The sequence below is a fragment of the Heptranchias perlo genome, chromosome 2 (genome assembly GCF_035084215.1).
Source record: "Heptranchias perlo isolate sHepPer1 chromosome 2, sHepPer1.hap1, whole genome shotgun sequence".
NCBI lineage: Eukaryota > Metazoa > Chordata > Chondrichthyes > Hexanchiformes > Hexanchidae > Heptranchias > Heptranchias perlo.
This window is the reverse complement of record NC_090326.1, coordinates 125938654-125963034: the sequence shown is the minus strand read 5'-3', so window position 1 is coordinate 125963034 and position 24381 is coordinate 125938654. Positions and strand designations below refer to the sequence as shown.

At 40.5% G+C, this 24381-nt stretch overlaps 1 protein-coding gene and 1 long non-coding RNA gene across 6 annotated transcripts in view; one reads left to right on the top strand and one right to left on the bottom strand.

Moving 5' to 3' along the window:
* Nucleotides 1-24381, bottom strand: part of LOC137343211 (voltage-dependent L-type calcium channel subunit beta-2-like) — a 351241-nt gene that overhangs the window by 128988 nt on the left and 197872 nt on the right. Inside the window, exon 1 of one of the 3 annotated variants that reach the window (XM_068007085.1) lies at nucleotides 15116-15281. The exons of the other annotated variants lie outside the window; for them this stretch is intronic. Coding sequence (XP_067863186.1) covers nucleotides 15116-15148 — 33 coding nt within the window. The 5' untranslated portion in view covers nucleotides 15149-15281. Of the gene's footprint in view, nucleotides 1-15115; nucleotides 15282-24381 lie in introns of those variants that run through there. 3 annotated transcript variants of the gene reach the window in all.
* On the top strand, nucleotides 12744-15772 carry LOC137343247 (uncharacterized). Of its 3 annotated transcripts, XR_010967749.1 has the most exons (4): nucleotides 12761-12828; nucleotides 13622-13774; nucleotides 14031-14205; nucleotides 15124-15772. It is a non-coding gene; the product is annotated as an uncharacterized lncRNA (long non-coding RNA). The 3 variants fall into 3 exon arrangements; XR_010967737.1 differs by lacking the exon at nucleotides 13622-13774 and having other exon boundaries at nucleotides 12744-12828; XR_010967743.1 differs by lacking the exon at nucleotides 12761-12828 and having other exon boundaries at nucleotides 13219-13774.

Below are 24381 nucleotides of genomic sequence, written 5' to 3'. Positions count from 1 at the left end.
AGAGCAGAGGGATCTGGGGGTACAGATAAACAAATCACTAAAAGTAGCAATGCAGGTTAATAAGGCCATAAAAAAAATCAAAGCACTGGGGTTCATTTCTAGAGGGATAGAATTGAAAAGCAGAGAAGTTAAATTAAACTTGTATAGAACCTTGGTTAGACCACACATGAGTACTGTGCACAGTTCTGGTCTCCGTATTATAAAAAAGATATAGAGGCACTGGAGAAGGTGCAAGAAAGATTTACTAGGATGATACCAGAACTGAGAGGTTATACTATCAGGAAAGATTGAACAAGCTGGGGCTCTTTTCTCTAGAAAAGACTGAGAGGTGACCTGATAAAGGTCTAAGATTATGAAAGGATTTGATAGGATACACAGAGATGTTTCCGCTTGCGGAGACCAGAACTGGGGCCATAAATATAAGATAGTCACTATTAAATCCAATAGGGAATTCAAGAGAAACTTCTTTACCCAGAGAGTGGTTAGAATGTGGAACTCATACCACAAGGTGTAGTTGAGGCGAATAGCATAGGTGAATTTAAGGGGAAGCTAGATGAACACGAGGGAGAAAGAAATAGAAGGATATGTTGATGGGGTTAGATGAAGTAGGGTGGGTGGAGGTTCGTTTGGAGCATAAACATCAGCATTAACCTGTTGGGCTGAATGGCCTGTATCTGTGCTGTGCATTCTATGTAATTCACGCCCCACAAGCATCAGGCAATGACCAAGTCCAGCAAGAGAGAGCCTAAACACTTTCCCTTGACATTCAATGTCATTACCATCCTCTCTATTTTTCATTAGTTTATTATCTCCCTCTTTTCTATCTTAAATGTCTTTATATACTTCTTGATCTCCTCTTCTAATGTCACGTTCACGTTGTTAGTCTCACTGGTAAAAACGGAGGCCAAGTAACTATTCAATATTTCTGCCACTTCACTGTCATTGCCTGTGAGTTTATCTTGTGTATCCCTTAGCAGTCCTATGTCTTAATTTTCCTTTTGATATTTATGTGTCTGTAGAATATTTTACTATTTCTTTTTATACTCTTTGATAATTACATTCGGTAATTCCTCTTTGCCTTCCTAATTTTTTTCTTTTAACTTCTTTCCTAATCACTTCATATTCCCTTTTGTCATCCTCTCCTTTATTGTCTATGTGCTTAGTGTATGCCTTTTTAAAAAAAATCAATGTTGCCCCTATCTATTCATCCATGTTGCCTCATTATTGGCTAGTTTGTTTTTGTTTTTTTAACAGAATGGATACACATTACTAAGATAAACGTCAACAAAGACAAAAACAATTCTAAATGTTAAAAATTTATAATTAATTAATTTTATTCACGGCATCACTAAGGGGACATTTATTAGGAAATACTCATTTGTACATTTTCTTTCAACTTTAATCACCAAATTAGGTTTTAATTTATTGGTAGAATATTGCTGGCAATTTTATGATGTATGTATAAATGCTTTCAGTTTAATTTAAGTGTGAAAGAGTCAGGATCATACTTTTTATTTGATGAACGAAAAAGTATAAATCTGTAACCAAACTATTCATTCGTTCCAGTTCTTTCACTGCCTCTTCTCTACCTTCTTGCTCAATCTAAATCTTACCTTTTCTGAATTGCTGCACATCTTCCTTGACCAATTGCCTCACTCCATCTATTCCAACAATCCATTTTATTCCATAGGATCATACAGCACAGGAAGAGGCCATTCGGCCCATCGTGCCTGTGCTGGCTCTTTGAAAGAGCTATCCGGTTAGTCCCACTTCCCTGCTCTTTCCTCATAGCCCTGCAATTGTTCCCTTTAAGTATATATCTAATTCCCTTTTGAAAGTTATTACTGAATCTGCTTCCACCACCCTTTCAGGCAGTGCATGCCAGATCATAACGTGCTGCATAAAAAAAAAATTCTCCGCATCTCCCCTCTTTTTTGCCAATTATGGTCCCCACCATTTACATCGTCCATGCTTATCGCCAGGCAGATGACACTAATCATTTGCCATTGCCATTGAATTCAATTGCAAAGGTGCCGCTTATCACACATTAAGCTGGCCGGCTATTTCAGGCAATTCAATCAGCTTTTCGCACCTCATTAAAGTGCTATTAAGTGCTGTTAACTATTTACTTGAGCAGCTTTGTGCCTCTGAGCACAGTCCACCCCATTTATCTGTTAATGCCCCAGGAACAGCTGATTTCGGGCAGCCCGCAGTCTCCACTTTCCGTCTGCAGTTGTTGTTAACAGTGCAAACAGCTGATGGAGACTTCAGGCTGCTTCAATCAGCTGTTCTCTAAATACAGACGATCTGTCGGTTGCCATTTAAATAAATCAATCTGATTTCAGATCGCTTTAGCATGCAATACAGTCCCCACCACTTTCTAAACTAGATCTTTACCTATTCAAAATCTTGGGCACTAGGGAGTCCAATGGATTTTGTGTCCACTCCAAATCGTATTTGCACGAACATGCCCACTATATGCAGTGGGGACTGTAACTTAAATCGGTGTCCTCTGGATGCTGATCCTTCTGCCAGTGGAAACAGTTTCTCCTTTTTTACTCTTATTAAAACCCTTCATAATTTTGAACACCTCAATTAAATCTCCGCTTAACCTTCTCTGCTTTAAGGAGAATAATTCCAGCTTCTCTAGTCTCTCCACGTAACTGAAGTCCCACATCCCTATGAAGAGTAATTTTCGCTGGTTAAAATTTAAATCTCAATTTTTGGTTGTATAAATGGTTAGTTTATGGTGACTTCAGGCAAGTCCTATTTTCAAGTGCAATGTCATTTCTAAAACATATCATCACTGGATGGGTTCCATTAGTGCACATCACCCTCAAATTTTATTCATGTTCTTCAATAATAATGTTGTAATTCACATCCCGGATAACGCGCAAAGGCATGACACATACACTAGATTTTATGGTAATTACACAGGCTTTCTAAAGCTCTCAGGTTTTTTCTTCACGATCTTGTTTCTATCGGTTGTGAACAGGGTGAGTATTCATTTTTGTTCATTTGTGATTAGGCAGCAATATTATGGGGTTCAAAATCCCTTTTAAACAAAGACATTTGGAAACGTGTAAACACAGTAATGTAGTAAACTGTGTTCTCGCAAATTCTGTTTTTCCTTCAATGACGTTGATGGCATTGGAGAGGTATGAGTTTCAGGATCAAAGAGATTGTACTGCGGATAGACATCTAGATTATTAATTAATTAAGCTAGATGGATAATATTGAGCTTAAAGCATTGCCAGGCTTTTAAAATACATCGGCTTTTGGAAACAAAGCTTTTCAACACAGCAGGGGTAATAGTGAAAAACGAATCCATACTTTAGAGGGCCACGTAGAATACTTTCAAACTCAGGCAGTAGTTAAAGAAAATGATTTGACGCAAAGTCAGGCAACTCAAAATGAGTTATTAGAGCCATTAAGAAAAGTAGCGCTGCAGCGGCACGACCTAAAAGCAGCCACGTGAGTACAGATGAGTGCCAACAAAGAAAGCCATAGAGGACCAGAAATATCTCATTCCCATTGTAAATGCAAGATAGCTGAATTAGGAAAAGCCCTGCAAGTATGCACCATGCAAGCTCCAGCATGGGGAAATGAGGGTTCTAAAAAGAGGGACCCAGAACATCTATGCTGATAAGAAATATTACAATTGTGGTAAAAAGGGACATTTTGCCAGAGACTGTGAAGCACCCCCACAAGGAAATCAGGGCCCAGGGGTGGGGGAAGAACTAGAATCATAGAAGTTTACAACATGGAAACAGGCCCTTCGGCCCAACATGTCCATGTCACCCAGTTTATACCACTAAGCTAGTCCCAATTGCCTGCACTTGGCCCATATCCCTCTATACCCATCTTACCCATGTAACTGTCCAAATGCTTTTTAAAAGACAAAATTGTACCCGCCTCTACTACTGCCTCTGGCAGCTCGTTCCAGACACTCACCACCCTTTGAGTGAAAAAATTGCCCCTCTGGACCCTTTTGTATCTCTCCCCTCTCACCTTAAATCTATGCCCCCTCGTTATAGACTCCCCTACCTTTGGGAAAAGATTTTGACTATCTACCTTATCTATGCCCCTCATTATTTTATAGACTTCCATAAGATCACCCCTTAACCTCCTACTCTCCAGGGAAAAAAGTCTCAGTCTATCCAACCTCTCCCTATAAGTCAAACCATCAAGTCCCGGTAGCATCCTAGTAAATCTTTTCTGCACTCTTTCTAGTTTAATAATATCCTTTCTATAATAGGGTGACCAGAACCGTACACAGTATTTCAAGTGTGGCCTTACTAATGTCTTGTACAACTTCAACAAGACATCCCAACTCCTGCATTCAATGTTCTGACCAATGAAACCAAGCATGCTGAATGCCTTCTTCACCACCCTATCCACCTGTGACTCCACTTTCAAGGAGCTATGAACCTGTACTCCTAGATCTCTTTGTTCTATAACTCTCCCCAACGCCCTACCATTAACGGAGTAAGTCCTGGCCCGATTCGATCTACCAAAATGCATCACCTCACATTTATCTAAATTAAACTCCATCTGCCATTCATCGGCCCACTGGCCCAATTTATCAAGATCCCGTTGCAATCCTAGATAACCTTCTTCACTGTCCACAATGCCACCAATCTTGGTGTCATCTGCAAACTTACTAACCATGCCTCCTAAATTCTCATCCAAATCATTAATATAAATAACAAATAACAGCGGACCCAGCACCGATCCCTGAGGCACACCGCTGGTCACAGGCCTCCAGTTTGAAAAACAACCCTCTACAACCACCCTCTGTCTTCTGCCGTCAATCCAATTTTGTATCCAATTGGCTACCTCACCTTGGATCCCATGAGATTTAACCTTATGTAACAATCTACCATGCGGTATCTTGTCAAAGGCTTTGCTAAAGTCCATGTAGACCACGCCTACTGCATCTATCTTCTTGGTTACCCCTTCAAAAAACTCAATCAAATTCGTGAGACATGATTTTCCTCTCACAAAACCATGCTGACTGTTCCTAATCAGTCCCTGCCTCTCCAAATGCCCGTAGATCCTGTCTCAGAATACCCTCTAACAACTTACCCACTACAGATGTCAGGCTCACCGGTCTGTAGTTCCCAGGCTTTTCCCTGCCGCCCTTCTTAAACAAAGGCACAACATTTGCTACCCTCCAATCTTCAGGCACCTCACCTGTAGCGGTGGATGATTCAAATATCTCTGCTAGGGGACCCGCAATTTCCTCCCTAACCTCCCATAACGTCCTGGGATACATTGCATCAGGTCCCGGAGATTTATCTACCTTGATGCGCGTTAAGACTTCCAGCACCTCCCTCTCTGTAATATGTACACTCCTCAAGACATCACTATTTATTTCCCCAAGTTCCCTAACATCCATGCCTTTCTCAACCGTAAGCTAGCCAAGCTCTATCCCAGTTTGGCAGACACGAAAAACTGTATCAGGGATAAATTAGTCTGATGGAATAGAGAAGGAGAAAAAAATGGAAGATCCTGTCCCTTTCCTACTGTTTCACAAGCTACAGAATGTGTTCTTTTGTTTTCAGTGTACTGTCTCTTTAAAAAGCCTGTGTGGCTGTACTGGCTCTTTAAAAAGCTTGTGTGACTGTTTGAGGCCATTGGCTGTGGCTGCCCTCTCTTTCTTTCTCAAGACAAAGAACTGTTCCAAAGATTTTGTTTAGATATAAAAACCAACTTTTCCTTTAGTGATATTCAATGTGTTAGTTTTTTGGAATGGCGCCCAAAGAACAAAATGAAAGATGACGTGATTTACTAGGTTTTAATAAGCACGTGCTTTTGATAATTTTATGTGCTCTGTCTTGAGTTTGAGTCTAAGGTATTACTAAGTGAAATTGGAGTAATTGAGGTTAATTAACCTATTATATTGTGAAAAACAGGCTTTTATTGTGGCCATGGTAAAATTCTGATTATGATCATTTATGTGATGACTTCTAACTCCGGACATGAAATTATCATATAAATAACAAAATGGCATTTTGAATTTCTTAAATGCTTTAATGATTTGAAATAAATGTCAATTGATTTGAGCATGAGTTGGTGTGTTAAAATATTGGGACATTTTGAAGTAACCATATGTTTAATCATGTTTTAAGGTATATGGAATGTGATAGGTGTTAGCAAACTGACCCTTTAATCTTTGGTTTGATGACAATCCATGAAGAAGAAAGAAAAAGAATGTGACAATGATCTGGAGTAGTTAGATTGTACTGCAGAATTGTTTCATAGACTGTTTAAGGTTAATAGAAGGAAATATTATTAATTTCTACAGTTTTAACAGATTTTCAATTACTAAGGATGGATAAAAAAAAATCGGGAAATCTTTTGTACCTTCATGGCTCATATTTTGAGAATTGGAAGTCAGAAGCAGAAATGTGTTGTCCAGAGCTTAATTGTACCTTTGTGCTATTAAAATAGTGATAACCTGCACAAAGACATGGTGACATGAGGAAATACTTTTTAAAAAAAAATATAGCAAGTGATTAGGAACTGGCATGCACTGCCCGTGGGGATGTTGGAGGCAGCTTCAATTATGGCCTTCAAAGGGGAACTGAATAGGTACTTGAAAGGAAAAAATTTGCAGGGCTACGGGGATAGGGTGGGGGAGTGGGACTAGATGGACTGCTCTTACATTGAGCCAGCATGGACTCGATGGGCCGAATGGCCTCCTTCTGTGCTGTAACCTTTCTAAGATTCTAAGACATTTTGGAAAAAGATCATTTGAACTTTTTTAAAGCACTTTTGCTTTAATATTACAGCTTAAAAAACTGCTATTGTGATTGACACCTCTCAGCATGTTAATCTGACTCAAAAGCAATTTTATTGTCCCTGGAGAGTTCCAAGAGAGAGAGAAACTTTGGTAGATAGACAGGAAAACTAGTCAGTCTCTCCCATGTTCCTCTGGACACATTTTTCTAGATTTGTTTCAGTTTAAAGGGATTATTCTTTAAAATAGATCATTTAGTGCTATTGTCATAGTGCTTTAATTAAGTGTATAAGATTTTTAAGATTCTTAATTTAAGTGGATATTTCCCCATGGTGACAGAATTCACAAATTAACCCCTTGGGCTCTCAAGAGCAGCCACAATGGATTTCATCTTTCTTTTCTTTTACACAGGGTATGGTTTTCGGGACTGCAAGGGTGTTGGTGCAGGAAGCAATTCAGTGGCATTAAGAATTTAAGAACTTATCTGCAGACATCGATAGCTATCAAATGTCAATGTTTGGACCAAACCTTTGCCTCTGAAAGGCTCAGTTTTAACCAATTCAGGGTTACTTGTTATTTTCCGAGACAAAACGCTCGAGAAGGAGGAGATATGGGAGTTATCTTCAAAAGTAATTTCAAGCACTTCTGTCTTTACCGTAAAACCACTAAGCCTGGGTATAATTTATGAAATTGAATGACAATTGATATGATTTGCTGTTCCAGCACTTGAGAAGGGATAATTTACTTGAAATTTAAGGGGATGATAAAATTTACTTGGAACAAAAAGAAGTCTAGTCTAAGTGGTTCCTGTCCAGTGCTGTGTATCAGAGGGAGTATTTTGGGGAAATAAAATTGTACATTGACAAGTCTGGTCAGTCTAATAATACTGCTCTCCAAAATTAGAATAATTTTGAAATGATAAAATGGGCTTAAGATATTTTAGGAATAAAAGTGGTCCAAGAAGAGTTTAGTAAAATAAACAAAAATGTGTTAAGTATAACTTAGATTAGACGTTCCCAACTTGGTCCATGTTTTAAGGGTTAATGTAAATCTTGTATTGGACAGTAAAGTTCTTCTAGAGATCTGATGAATGAGATGAAATGGTTAATTGATAGCTTTCTTGGAGATATTTGTGTCCTTGCCTATACTGAACAATGAGAAAACTGCATTTGATAGCCTGACCACTACCAGAGACATTGGGCCATACAGGGGGAGATGAAGTGGTTAATGTGGCTCGGGAGAGTGAGAAAACTTTTTAACCAAAGCACTGACATGTACTCCATAGAGAAATTGACTAATTAATGAAATAAATAATCAGGATAGAGTTAAACACACTGGTACCTATCAGAGGGATTGAAATTAAAGTAAAAATGGACATAAGAATTTGGATTTCCAAATTCAGGGTTGGGTTCCTTTTGAGTTAACAATGAAATTGGGACCAAGGTTTGGGAGCTACCCTGCCCAATCCTAAATCCAGGACCTGGAAAAGGTAATGGTGACTGTTGAAATTCATGAATTGCTTTATAATGATGCAAGATAGTCATTATCTGGACTCGGCAAAAAGTTTATAACGACATTCATTATGAGTTGGCACCGGTGTTGATATCCCTCAGAGATAGTCTTTCGATCAGGGCTATGTCATCAGGCCCACAGTAAATTATATAGTGCTATGGTGCAGGAGATAGTACATGACTTTCACCAATGAAATGCAGGTCGGGATTTAGATCAAGCATGGCCCCCATAATGTCACACACCAGGCCAAAAAATATATAAAAGGGTGTAGCCAAATGAATAGGTATCGGGGCTACTGCAGGCAATGCAGCATGGAATAGATTAGATATCGAATCAACTTGGGAACATGATGAATCGATGCAGAAACAATTAAAGGATATTTTACAAGGCATAAATAAGGGGGATGAGGACCCTGAATGCCTGATGAAAGTTATCAGTAGGTGGGTTAGTACCCATGTGGCCTATCAAACCTGAGGTTAGTAATGTATAATCACCAGTGATGTTACATTGAGGCATGGTACTGCTATCTGTCCTATCACTTATTCTCCTTTCTTACTCACCCCCATGGAAATTACTCAGATTGAGGAACATACCCTCATGCCAATGTGACCACATAATGTAGTGGCAATTCGTGTTATTCTCACTTCACCACCTGATTAAAATGAAATAAGCCAATGTGCTTATACAACACAGTACAAAATCTCAGACCGTGACTGGTGGGAAACAGTGTATAATATGGGAAAACACCCTTGAATCAGAATAATTAGTATGACTTTAATATATATGCAATGTATACAAATGTTTATGATAATTTGCATATGTATAGTGCAACATTTAATTCGAAAACATGGCAAAGAAATGTTCTTTTTGTGTTTGTCATGGCAAACCCATCTTAAATGGGAATCAATGATTAAAAATCTAACAACCGAGGACAATGCTCAGGGTATGAAGTGGATCAGTCAGAAGATTCGACCGATCCACTTGAGGAGAGATTGTGGGGTTCAAAACCCCTTTTAAACAAAGGCATTTGGAAACCTATATACACAGTAATGTAGTAAATTGTGTTCTTGCAAATCCTGTTTTTCCCTCAATGACGTTGATGGCATTACAAGTTTTGGGATCGAAGACATCGTACTGTGGATAGATATATAGATTAATAAATAAATAAGCAAGGTGGATAATATTGAGCTTAAAGCATTAAGGTATAAGGAATGGATTTGAAATCAAAATGGGAGACGTTAGGACTATTAAGAATGTCTGTGCATAGAAACAAAAGGGGATATCTCTACAATGAAAGGTCATAAACAGATAATAATGGGGTCTTTTACATTCCATGGTTCGAGCACATGGTTTTTCTACATCAAAGGATCTCCAGTCACATGATCAAAGCCTGGAACCAGGGTCCTGGAGAATCTAATAACTAGAGCTGTTGATAGGGTTTTAAACTCAAAAGGTGGGGGGGGGGGAGGAGATGGGTCAGGTGAGGGGAAATTTAGAAATCTAATGAGAAAAGTTAAGGCAATAGAACAGTGTAGAGTCTTGGGTAAAGATAAGCAGAGTTTGGCAGGAAGGAACAGAGAGTTTACCAATAATAGTGCAACAACAAGCAAGATCAAAGCAGGAAAACATGGTTAAAAAGTCAAAATTTAAAGCTCTTTATCTGAATGCATGGAGCATTTGTAACAAGATAGAAGAATTAATTGCACAAATAGAGATAAATGGGTTTGACCTAATAGCCATTACAGAGATATGGTTGCAAAATGACCAAGGTTGGGAAATAAATATTTCAGAATACATGACATTTAAAGAAGACAGGAAGAATGGAAAAGGAGGGGGTGTAGCCCTAATAATAAAGGATGATGTAGGACAGTGGTGAGAAAGGATCTTGTCTTGGAAGATCGTGAAGTAGAATCAATATGGGTGGAAATTAGAAATAACAAGGGGCAGAAAACACTGGTGGGAATAGTTTATAGGTCCCCTAACAGTAGAAATACCGTTGGACAGAGTATTAATCATGAAATAATAGGAGCTTGTAACAAAGGAAATGCAGTCATCATGGGGGACTTTAATCTGCATAGAGACTGGGCAAATCAAATTGGCAAAGGTATTTTGGAAGACAAGTTCATGGAATGTATTCGTGACAGTTTCCTAAAGCAATAAGTCATGGAACCAACCAGGGAACAGGCTATTTTAGATCTCATATTATGTAATGTGATAGGGTTAATTAGTGATGTCACAGTAAAAAGAACCTCTGGGGAAGAGCAATCATAATATGATGAATTTCACATTGAGTTTCAAAGTAACATACTTAAGTCAGAAAACTGAAATCTTAAACTTAAATAAAGCCAATTACATAGGTATGAGGGGCGAGTGGTCAAAGGTAGATTAAATTAAAGGGTTTGACAGTTGAAAAGTAATGGCAAACATTTAAAGAAATATTTCAATATTCTCAACAAATATACATTCCATTGAGAAATAAAAACTCCATGGGAAAAGTGATCCACTGTGGCTAACTGAAGAAGTTAAAGGAGAGTATTAGATTACAAGAGGGAGCCTATGATGTTGCCAAGAAGAGCAATAAGCCTGGGGATTGGGAGTGTTTTAGAAACCAAACAACCAAAGAATTGATAAAAAGGGAGAAAATAGAATATGAAAGTAAACTAGCAAGAAGTATAAAAGCAGATTGTAAGAGCTTCTACAAGAATGTAATAAGGAAGAGAGTAGCAAAAGTAAATGTTGGTCCCTTAGAGGCTGAGACAGGAGAAATTATAATGAGAAATCAGGAAATGGCAGATGCGTTAAACAAATATTTTGTATCTGTCTTCACAGCAGAAGACACAAAAAGCATACCAGAAATAGTGGGGAACCAAGGGGTAAATGAGAGTAAGGAACTTAAAACAATTAATATCACTGGAGATAAAGTACTGGACAAACTAATGGGACTAAAAGCCAACAAATTCCCTGGACCTCATGGCCTACATCTGAGGGATCTAAAAGGAGGTGGCTGTGGAGATAGTGGGTGCATTGGTTATGATCGTCCAAAATTCTCCAGATTTTGGACGGTCCCAGTGGACTGGAAGGTAGCAAATATTATCCCACTATTCAATAAGGGAGGGAGAGAAAACAGGGAACTACAGGCCAGCTAGCCTGACATCAACTGTCAGGAAAATGCAGGAATCCATTATTAAGGAAGTGATAACAGGGCACTTAGAAAATCATGATATGGTTAGGCAGAGTCAACATGGTTTTATGAAAGGGAAATCATGTTTCACAAATTTATTAGAGTCTTTTGAGGATGTAACTAGCAGGGTAGATAGAGGGGAACCAGTGGATGTAGTATATTTGGATTTTCAAAAGGCATTTGAAAAGGTGCCACATAAAAGGTCGTTACACAAGGTAAGGGCTCATGGAGTTGGGGGTAATATATTAGCATGAATAGAGGATTGGTTAAAGGACAGAAGATAAATGGGTCATTCTCAGGTTGGCAGGCTGTGACTAGTGGGGTGCTGCAAGGATTGGTGCTTGGGCCTCAGCTATTTACAATCTATATTCGTGACTTAGATGAAGGGACCGAGTGTAATGTATCCAAGTTTACTCATGATACAAAGCTAGGTGGGAAAGTAAGCTGTGAGGAGGACACAAGAGTCTGCAAAGGGATATAGACAGGTTAAGTGAGTGGGCAAGAAGGTAGCAGATGGAGTATAATGTGGGGAAATGTGAGATTATTCACTTTGGTATGAAGAATAGAAAAACAGAATATTTTTTAAATGGTGAGAAGCTATTAAATGCTGGTGTTCAGAGAGACTTGGGTGTCCTCGTGGAAGAAACACAAAAAGTTAGTATGCAGGTACAGCAGGCAATTAGGAAAGCAAATGGAATGTTGGCCTTTATTGCAAGGGGGTTGGAGTACAAGAGTAAGTCTTACTACAGTTGTACAGGGCTTTAGTGAGGCCTTACCTGGAATACTGTGTACAGTTTTGGTCTCCTTATCTAAGGAAAGATATACTTGCCTTAGAGGCGGTGCAACAAAGATTCACTACATTAATTCCTGGGATGAGAGGGTTGTCTTATAAAGAGAGATTGAGTTATATAGGCCTATATTCTCTGGAGTTTAGAAGAATGAGGGGTGATCTCATTGTAAGATATAAGAGTATGAGAGGGCTTGACAGGGTAGATGCGGAGAGATTGTTTCCCCCGGTTAGAGAGTCTAGAACTAGGGAGCTCTAGGGGAAATCAATGGATATGGGGATCAGGCAGGAAAGTGGAGTTGAGGTCAAAGATCAGCCGGAGCAGGCTCGAGGGGCCGTATGGCCTACTCCTGCTCCTATTTCTTCTGTTCTTAAGCCTAAACTGTCAATCATTGAGGCATAGCAACAGGGAGCAATTGGACAAAAGGAATGACACTCCCCAATCCTACGTCCTATTGGTAAAAACAATATAAAAGGAAGACTTTGAGAGAAGTACAGCCTTTTCACCACACTGCAGTCAAACATCATGCAAGAAGAGGAGGACCTTGTAGACTGAAGAGCTGTTCAACCTTCAGGCCCAATGAGCAAAATCCTCAGTTTAAGGTTGTATATATTACATGATTTGCCTGATGAGTGTATTAATTGTTAAGTCATTACATAATAATTCGCAATGTTATTAAATGTATACAGGATTTTATAGAGGAAAGTAATACGTATGGTTTGATTTTGCTTCATGAATGCTTGTATGAATTACATTAGCTAATTACTTTTGATTAACGAAACTAACGTGAGTGAGGGTGACTTTCTTTGTTTGACTATTTGTCCAGTTCCAAGAATCAAGGAAATAAGGCATAAGCTACACCACTGATACAAGAAAAGCTTGGAATGTCACTCCCAGTGAATTAGTTGGTAAATGTATTTGAATGTTACAAACCCAAAGGATACCAGTTTCATGCCTGGTCCATGCTGATTTCAGCTGGGGTTCTACAATTGCCTTTGGTGCCTCGAGCTGGAGAGGAAAACAAACAGCTAAATTTCTTGCTACTGATTGCTATTTAATGATACTCTGCTGCAAAGTGCACATGCTTGGACATTGTAACGTGGTCAGGATCAGGCCTAGCTGCAACAGCTCCCCTGGTGAAAATGCCTGTTGACACTTGTTGTCTGGGCTCATGTGAAAGATGGCCACTTGGGTTAGTTATGAGGCATACCCGAGCACAAATCAGCATGTTCAAGAGAGAAGAGCAAAAGGGGAAGAAAACTTTAAAAAACACACAATTTTCCAATGTTTACAACGGCCCAGGAATTGCTCGAAGCAGCGAACCAACAGCGCTCGCCATTCCATAGATTTACACTAACTTACCGCCGACTTTACTGGATGCACTTCCTCTAATAGGAAGCGGAGAAAAGCCCGGCATTAGCTCCAGCGAAGCTGGGACGCATGGGAAAAGCGAGAGGATCACTCTCTCCCCTCGACCAGATTGCAGCTTGTCAAAAATTCTGCAAACGGTTACTGCAAGCTGGAACGTAAAATCCAGGAAGTGAAAAGGTACAACAATAAAATTATTTGTAAAAAAAAAGTTAGACCGCAAAAGAGAAGGTAAGAAATAATCAGAGACAGAAGAAAAAAGTTTTTAAAAGAAATTTAAATTTAAAGAAAAATTTTAATGACCAAAAACTATTAAAATAAGGAGTAATGAGACTCCACATTTTTTAAAGTTAATTTTTTAGTTGTTTGGCAGTCATTAAGGCTTAGTTTAGACCTGGTATTTTTTTTTAAAGTACCTGTTTTGTGGTGATATTAGTTACTTTCCAGCTGGGCAGAAGAGCAAGTTGGCCCTGGTCCACTGATTCCAGCCGGCACTATCCCTTTAATGCAAAGCTGTCATATTGGGTGAACCAGGAGCAAGTTTCGAATTTCCACGTTTGACTGCGCATGAGCGAACACCGGAACTTGCTCCTCGATTTCCACTAACAACGGTGAGTACTCTTATTTTTTAAGCAATTTCTGGCCCAACATAAATTATAATTAATAATTTGTAATGAAGCCTAGTTTAAATTAACAGTTTTACTATTATTGGACTGGGTGGGACAATGGGTTAGCATACTGTCCATTCACTTCTGGAAACTAGGTTTGAATCCAGCCCATACCAAGGTGATGACTGCAGGGCACGAAAGGTCATACATGAAATGTGTTAGAACAGTCTCAATCCAGTTTGGTACTATTGTCCACAGCCACAATAAAACATTGCCTCCAAATTTGGCAGTTTCACTCTGAGGCTATGAAGGGTGGTTGGTATGGAAAATGATTATATTTCACATTGGTGCTAGGTTGCTAGTATGAGACTGCAGCAGAAACACATTTGTCATTGAGCAAGAGAAACTTCAGGCGGTAGCTCAACATGCTATACCTGACTTGGGAGGAGTACCTGAAGCAGAAAAGTTTTCCATTTGGAGCATGACATCCCTCACTATAATGAGCACAAGAAAAAGGGGAAAGGCTACATCTCTATTTAGTCCCAGGCCACAAAACTTTGATATATAACCACTTTCCTGATAAGTGAGTCAAACTTCAAAATTCTATTCAGATATACTTCAAAATCGGTCCTTAAATGATCATACTGTCCACCCAGAACGAAGTCAGACTGTTGTGATTAATAAAACGACAATTATGGTTTTAAGAATTAAGTTCGTATGAAGTACTTCGACAATATATTTGCAGGCTACCTGAATTAAAAAGTGTGTATGCAACTGGCAATGAATTGTTTAAATAGAGTGCACTTGGGCCATCTGTCCGTTTCCAAGAACGGGGCAATGGATGGCTGCTCCATAGTACTCGCTAATCATACAACTTTTGTGCTTTTACTTTTCACCCCCCACCTCCCCTTACCTCTTCAGGCTCCTCCCGGCCGTACAGGTACATGTCCCCGCTCCGAGGGTGGTGTGCTAACTCTCGACTGCTTTCATCGAGCCGCGAACAAGCCGATCCAAAAATCAAAACCTACTTTCCTTTTCTTCACTGAACTTCTTCAGATCAGTAACGGAAAAAGGCGGCTCCGATATTCTGAGAGAAAAGAAGTGCCCGTCCCCGCCCTCCTCCTCCTCCTCCTCCTGTTACTCAACGACTCTGAATTTAGATGACAGAACTGCCGAGTGCCAGCTGCGGCGCGACTTCAAGTGAGTCAATGGATAACTGTCAGCAAGTTCACTCTGGGGGGAGGAGGAGGAGGAGGAGGGGAGGAACAACCTTCATTCAAGTCCCCGGTTAGCCCTCCGGCCGGCCGGCTGGATGTGCAGAGTGATGGCTGGGCTGAGCCGGCAGACTCGCAGGTTGGGTTGAACTCGATTCCGCGGCTCCCTTCTGAAAACACACTTCGCCCCCGAGCCTTTTTGTATTGCCGCAAACCAGCCGGAGTTACCATCCTCTTCCTATTGGAATAATGATGTGGAGATGCCGGTGATGGACTGGGGTTGATCCTGCCCGCACTCAACATCCACAAAAGCCTCCGAAAGCTTGTGAATTTAAAATAAAATTGCTGGACTATAACTTGGTGTTGTAAAATTGTTTACAATTGGAATAACGTAGGTGGCCGGTTGGGTCGCAGCGGACTTGGAACCGGCTCTCTCACCCCGGTTTGTTCGCCACAATAGTAGCTTCCCTCCCCGACAGCTCTTCCTCCTTGCTCTGCACCCACCCCATTTGTTCTCAGCAGCAGCGCAGGACTCGGTGGGAAGTGGAAAGCCATCGAAGGCAGTTGTTTTTGCAATTGTTATGCAGCTAAAGATCACGCTGTGTCCCAGTAAACAGCAATGCAGGGGAAAGTGAAATTAATTTTGACACAGCCTCGGACTCATCCTTTTAGTCATCAGTTATAGTACGTGATCGTGTTTTTTTTTTAAGTTCATGAATTAAAAATAGTAAACTGCAAGCTACCATGGCCTAAGCTCCCGAATCAGTCAAGTGACAATAGTCACCGAATGTAGGATTTACATCTACTCAAACAAGCCCACGTGGAAATAAGTGACGTGAAAATTGCATTTTCGATTTTTTTTCATGATCTAAGTAACTGCAAAAGAGAATTCCCCCTCCCCACACACCACTTTATACCACCCGTTTTTTTATACCCTCCAAATTTTCTCCCCTTCTCTTGAAGCCACTGATTGTTGTAGTGTATGGTTTTACAGGCCCTGGTACTTTGCCCCAAATGGTCATTCTTCATGTATGAACCTTGACAGTGAGCGTGGGCAGAGTATGACTGTGGTAATTTTAACAGTCAAGCTTGATCTTGTTCACTTTCCAGGAGGTGTCACTGGATAGAAGCTGGAACCCAGCTGATTTTCCCCCTCCCCAAAGTGTTGTGGCCAATTACAGCACCGAATGAGATCAGCTAACTCGGAATAAATCAGGAATTGATTCTGTGACCTTCCTGGTCTATATGGCTCAGTTTATCACTGCACAATATTAGAGCTAGCTGACCCATTGGGCCATCTCACACAGCTGGGATGGAGATTTCAAGAAGGATCAGTCTCAGAAACTGACCCTCATTATGGAATATGACAGTTTTCTATTTTTAAAAAAATAATCAAATGATAAAACCTTTTCGTCCACATAACAAACTAACAGCTCGGGAAAGATAAATAAAAATACAGTCAAGTGATAATTTATAGGATGGCTCTGTACTGGACAACCTTAAAATCCAAAATTACAACTGCATTAGGTACAAAGAGTATGTAATGAGCAACTCTGGGATACCACTCTATCCCACAAGCAAACTGATCTGATAACGCAAGTGCTGAAGTTGTGAGTTACTGCCATCCCCGAGTGAGTATCCCGAAGCTCCTCATCATGTATTCCGTTTATACGTTAGATAAGTTCTTTTAAAATAGTCTGAATTTAGTTCCGGTGACAAATTCCAGGTCTGCACTAGATTTTCTCTCAGATTCAACATCACTAGTCTCTCCCCTAAGCTGACCCCATGTCCCTTGCAATCTAGTCATATGGTGGTGTGACTTGGGAATACTAACAACGAAACCCTGCGTTATATGTACAGGATTCCGCAGTGGCGCATGGGACTGATGTGCATTTCTTCTACTGGAAGGCAGACTGAGGAACTCCAGCGGGACAAAGCCGATGATAAATTAATGCCGATTTATTTTTTATATAACGTGAAAAATCAGAATGTTTACCGTGAACTTTAATCTATTTTGTAATGCTCCTCGTAATATAGAAAATAACAAAGCATACCACACTATCATTGTTACTAGGCCAAATATACTTTGACTAAGGATTTCTCTGACTCTAGTTGGCACTAAACTTAAGTAGGGAGTTCTCACCTTCTACATCTGGCTTCCTTACCAGATCTCTGCAGGCTTCTTCTTTCTTAGCTGGATAGGAAGCCAAAGGCTTGACCTCTGTACCTGGGAATTGGCCAGACGAGCTACAAATCAAACCTGCTACTGTCCTCCTAAGTCTGGACTCCGGGCAGTCACCCTCTGTTGAGTTCATATGAAGCCATTCCAACACACCATGCATGACTGTTTACTGGAATATCTTTAATGAACCTCCATTGTCTAAAGCTGATGTGGTATGCAGGAAGTATCACTCTGGACTGATGCCTTGTCTAAATCCTATCATGAAGACCATAAGACCATAAGAGATAGGAGCAGGAGTAGACCATTCGGCCCCTCGAGCCTGCTCCACCATTCAATGAGATCATGGCTGATCTGATTTTTACCTCAACTCACTTTCCCGCCTTTTCTCCATATCCTTTGACTCCCTTGTTGATCAAAAATTTGTCTAACTCAGCCTTGAATGTATTCAATGACTCAGCCTCCACAGCTTTTTGGGGTAAAGAATTCCAAAGATTCACGACCCTCTGGGAGAAGAAATTCCTCCTCATTTCCGTCTTAAACAGGCGACCTCTTATTCTGAGGCTATGCCCCCTAGTTTTAGATTCCCCATGAGAGGTAACATCCTCTCAGCATCTACCCTATCGAGTCCCCTCAGAATCTTGTATGTTTCAATGAGATCTCCTCTCATTCTTCTAAACTCCAATGAGTATAGACCCAACCTGTTCAATCTTTCCTCATAAGACAACCCTTCCATACTCGGAATCAACCTAGTGAACCTTCTCTGAACTGCCTCCAATGCAAGTATGTCCTTCCTTAAATAAGAGCACCAGAACTGTATGCAGTACTACAGGTGTGCTCTCACCAGCACCCTGTACAGTTGTAGCATGACTTCCCTGCTTTTATACTCCATCCCCCTAGAAATAAAGGCCAATATTCCGTTTGCCTTCCGGATTACCTGCTGTACCTGTATGTTGACTTTTTGTGTTTCATGTACGAGGACACCCAGATCCCTCTGTACTGCAGCATTTTGTAGTATTTCTCCATTCAAATAATATTTTGCTTTTTTATTTTTCCTCCCAAAGTGGATGACTTCACATTTTCCCACATTATATTCCATCTGCCAAATTTTTGCCCATTCGCTTAACCTGTCAATATCCCTTTGCAGACACTTGGTGTCCTCATCGCAACTTGCTTTTCCACCTATTTTTGTATCAGCAGCAAATTTGGCCACAAGACACTCTGTTGCTTCATCCAAGTCATTGATATATATTGTAAATAGTTGAGGCCCCAGCACTGAGCCCACCAGCATCCCACTAGTTACAGATTGCCATTTTGAAAATGACCCTTTTATCCCGACTCTTTGTTTTCAGTTAGTTAGTTAGCCAATCCTCTATCCATGCCAGTATATTACCCCCAACACTTATCTTGTGCAGTAATCTTTTATGTGGCACCTTATCGAATGCCTTTTGGAAATCCAAATATACTGCATCCATTGGTTCCCCTTTATCCACCCTGCCCGTTACTTCCTCAAAGAATTCTAATAAATTTGTCAGACATGATTTCCCCTTCATAAAACTATGTTGGCTCTCCTTGATTGTATTATGCGTCTCCAAATGTCCTGCTACCACTTCCTTGATAATGGATTCTAGCATTTTCCCAATGACAGATGTTAGGTTAACTGATCTATAGTTACCTGCTTTCTGTCTCACTCTCTTCTTGAATAGGGGTGTTACGTTTGTGGTTTTCCAATCCACTGGGACCTTTCCAGAATCTAGTGAATTCTGGAAGATTACAACCAATGCATCCACTATCTCTGTAGCCACTTCCTTTAAGACCCTCGGATGCAAGCCATCAGGTCCAGGGGACTTGTCAGCCTTTAGACCCATTAGTTTACCTAGTACTTTTTCTCTAGTGATAGTTTTTAGTTCCTCCCTCTTCTTTGCCTCTTGAAGCTGTATGTTGCAGATTTAATTCCTTATGAGCCAAATTTAACTTAATACTAACATCTTATTATAGAATACCCAAAATTTCTCCTAGGTTAATTAGTCAAAATCTGCATGCAGCTATGGTATACTACCTCCTGGATATATGAAAATAATGCCAGTGGGCCTGATACAACAAAGATCCATTTATGGGAGTATTGGTGTTTTACAATGTTGTGCTTTTTAAAAAACTTTTTAAACACTAACCAGAATTACCAAGTCATGAGAGGACTTTCAAAAGGTGTGTTAAATAGTATCGGATATTACAAGTCACAAAACATAGGCTTAGGTTGCTCAGTTTCTGCAAACTGAATATATCTATAAAACTAATTTACTCAGTTTACATTTAAAATTAAAAAGGTCACCTTTCATTTTTTTAACAGCAATTGATACTAGCTCAATTGCTAAATTTAAATCTGAGATGGATAGTTTTTTGGCAACCAAAGGTATTAACGGATATGGGCCAGAGGCAGGTATATGGAGTTCGATCACAGATCAGCCATGATCTTATCAAATGGCGGAGCAGGCACGAGGGGCTGAATGACCTACTCCTGTTCCTATGTTCCTATTAGCTTCCCTCATTCATTTCCTCCTCCCGTCTAACACAGCAGCTTCAGGGTAAAACCAGATTAATTTTGCTCCTTCATGGCTCACTGGGAAAAATGCAATATAGCCATACAGAAAGTAAGGTCTGTTACCTATCTTAGCTCGGTTGGAGCGCTATTACTAGCTTCAAGTCAGGTTCCCTGCTCCCACTGATCTTGCTAGAAGTGTAAATGTACAAGGATTGGAATTGACGGTAATGATCCTCCATCCCCTAATTATCTACAAGCACTCACTATCTGCGCTCACACATGAGAAATTATTGTTTCGATAAAGTACAGGAAGGTTGTTGGTGCCTGTGGAACTGCACTCCAGCAACAGTCAGTACTTTTAGGGGAAGTTGGGAGAAGTGTGCATGTGTGAGTGAGAGAGAAAGAAAGAAAGAAAATGAGTATAAAACTGAGAAAACAGAAGAAAATATAGTATATAAATTCCATCAACCCTTTTGCAAAATTACACGGAGACATTCTGAAAGTATTGCTGCGAGGCTGCTCTGGGTTTTTGTTGCTTTGTTTCCATGGGAAGAAGTTCAGGTCTGGATTAGACTGGATTTATAATCAGGAGGAAAGACACTTAGACAGGAACAGAAATTGCTGAAATAGTAATTCACACAATATCAACAATTTAAATGAGTGTTTGAAAGGATGTGTTGTCAAAAAAGCTCCCTGTAGTTAGCTCCAGTTTAATGCTATAAACACTCTCTGCAACTACATGCAAGTTAGCCCAAACTGTTTCAAACCTGCTGCCTTCAGTATAATTTTTGAGTAGATCCAACGCAGGAGCTCAGGGAAAATCAGATCCAGATGGGTGAGTTGGATAAGGCATGATCCAAAAGTGGGAGTCTCCCAAGTTTACCAAGAGACTGGTAATGTAATAATTTCCAACCAAAGAGTGACAGCAGGTGACGCCCTTCTAAGGCTTTGCAGCTATATAATTATTCACTCATAGTTGCCCTGTAGGTCATCTCCTTCCTTATTAAGGCAAACTGACAGGGCCATTTTTTCTAGGGATTGGAGATAATTCTTCTCAGTCTTCTCTTTCCCGTTTAGGTTCCTGCCCCCAATTTAGGCTACCTTTCTTGGCTATAAGGATGTGAATGGCCTTCTTCTGGACATCTCAATATTGCTAAAATGCTTTTTTTCCCCAAACTTTTCTCCCGTCCTGAAAGCTTCGATTCCTTGCTGGAGTCTGGTTTTGTGAGCACCGGGCACTCTCCAGTTTCTCACCCAAGTGGTCTTTATTCACATAGGAGTCTCGAGAGTGAGACTCTTTTCTCAAGGGAACATCACAACCAAATCCAATAATGTCCTCACCTAGTGTTCACAAATGCACACTTCCAGAAGGGGTTGTTGGATAGCATGCAAGTGGGAATCTTGGCTGATTTTCCTTTCCCTAACCCAGGACTCTGAGGGCAATTGTAGGTAGGAACCTTGGCCTATTTTCTTTTCCCTAACCTAAGGCGGTGAGGTTAATTGTAGCACCTTTACTACTGCTTCAGCTATGATCGGATAACTTGGCACATAAAACCTGAAACCTTTGCAGCACAGCTACTGATCAGATAAACTTGCTGAGGCATTGGGAGACCACCACGATAAGAGGCTTGCCTGAGCAGTATAGAAAACAACCTTGCCCATTCCATCTTCTATTACTAAGTGACATCACCTGCAAATATGGGACCAGCTTCCACACGTTTGCCATTGGTGCTCAACCTACCTCGCCACCATCACCATTAACTCATGGGTGTTGCTGTAGTATCTCACTGTCTAGCTGCCAATTTGAAATAAATTTCTGAATTAGTTGCAACTTCCTAAAACTCAATGTCAGACAAACTGAAGCCATCCTGCTCCAATCTCACAAGCACCAATGCACCTCTCGCATCATTCCATCAACTTCTCTGGCTACTTACTCAGGTTGAGTCCAGTACTGCGCAACCTTAGCATTATGTTCATCTGAGTTGAGCCTTCTACTCCACATCCAATCTGCCACTTCCAGAACATTACCTGCTTACACCCCAAACTCACTCCTCCACTGTTGAATCCCTCATCCATACCTTCATTACCTCGAGGACTGACTCCTCTGATGCTCTTCTCTCTGAACTCCTTCATAAACTTCATTAATCCAGAATTCTATTGCCCGAGTCCTTTCCCAAACAAAGTCCTGCACAACCACCAGTCCTCCCCCCCAACCATGTCAGCTCCCCATGCCCTTCAAATATCAAAATACCATCAGGTTCAGAATAGTTATGGAAAAGGACAAGGGACAATCAAGCGTAAAAATATTTAATTGGAGGAGGGCTAATTTCAGTGAGTTATAAAAGGGATCTTGCCCAGGTAGATTGGAATCAAAAAATGGTAGGCAAAACAGTAATTGAACAATGGGAGGCCTTTAAGGAGATGGTTCGGGTACAGAGTAGACACATTCCTTTGAGGGGGAAAGGCAGGGCATCCAAAGCTAGAACTCCCTAGATGACTAAAGATATAGAGATTAAAATGGAACAGAAAAAAAGGAGGCTTATGACAAATGTACGGTTCATAATACAGTAGAGAACCAAGCTGAATACAGAAAGTACAGAGGAGATCTAAAAAAGGAAGTAAGAGGGGCAAAGAGAGAGTATGAGACTAGATTAGCGACTTACGTAAAAGGGAACCCAAAAGTCTTTTATAAACACGTGAACAGTAAAAGGGTAGTCAAAGGAAGGGTGGGGCCGATTAAGGACAAAAAAGATCTTCTTGTGGAGGCAGAGGGTATAGCTGAGGCACCAAGTGAATACTTCGCATTAGTCTTTACTAGAGAAGAGGATGCTGCCAATCTAGCAGTAAAGGAGGAGATAGTAGCGATATTGGATAGCATAAAAATAGATAAAGAGGAGCTACTTAAAAGGTTGGCGGTACTCAAGTAGGAAAGTCACCCGGTCCAGGTGGGATGTATCCTAGGTTATTGAGGGAAGTAAGCATGGAAATTATAGAGGCTCTGTCCACAATCTTCCAATCCTCCTTAAATATGAGGGTGGTGCCAGAGGATTGCAAATATTGCATTCCTGTTCAAAAAGGGGGAAAGAGGTATAAACCCTGCAATTACGGGCCGGTTAGCCTCACGTCAGTAGTGGGGAAACTATTAGAGACAATAATTCAGGACAAAATTAATTGGCACTTATAGAAGTATGGGCTAATAAATGAAAGTCAGCATGGATTTGTTAAAGGAAAATCATGTTTGACATTCTTGATTGAGTTCTTTGATGAAGAAGATAGGGTTGTTCTCCTTAGAGCAGGGAAGGTTAAGAGGAGATTTGATGATAGTACATAAGTAATTGGAGCAGGAGTAGGCCATACGGCCCCTCGAGCTGCTCCACCATTCAATAAGATCATGGCTGAACTTCTATCTCAATTCCACTTTCCCGCCCTCCCCACATCCCTTGATTCCCTTACTTTTTGATGGAGTAAATAAGGAGAAGCTGTTACTAGTGGCAGAAGGGTCGGTAACCAGAGGACACAGATTTAAGGTGATTGACAAAACAACGTGAGGAAACATTTTTTTTAAGTAGCGAGTTGTTGATGATCTGTAATGCACTGCCTGAAAGGGTGGTGGAAGCAGATTCCATAGTAACTTTCAAAAGGGAATAGGATAAGTACTTGAAGGAAAAAAAATTCAGGGCTATGGGGAAAGAGCAGGGGAATGGGACTAATTGGATAGCTCTTTCAAAGAGCCAGCACAGGCATGATGGGCCGAATGGCCTCCTTCTGTGCAGTACCATGCTACAAAATGGAATTCAAGATCCTTGATCTAATTACAATTCCCTCCATGACCCCTCTCCACCCTATTCCCAACCATATGTTCCAACTTGCATTCTCTTTTCCATTGCTCAACCCTACTTATCCATTCCAGCTTTGGAGGCTGATCCTTCAGGCACTAGTCTCCTGTCCTCTGGTCTTGCTACCTCACTCCCTGGCTTCAAAGCCTCCTAAAAACCTCTCCAACTTCTATCTTACCCCTACTTGCTGCTTAATGTCCACATCCCCCCCCACCGAGAAAGCGTTCACAATTGTTATTGTTTCCTCCTTAACTGAAATGGCTCATGGTTGGGATCCACTAGGGCCCATATTTAATAGAAAATCAAATTAATTCCAAGTGAATAGGTTTAACTCAAATGTGATGGGCTCTTGATGTTACTTAGTATGAACCTCAGGCAAACTCTGAGTGCAAAACGAAAAATAATAAGACA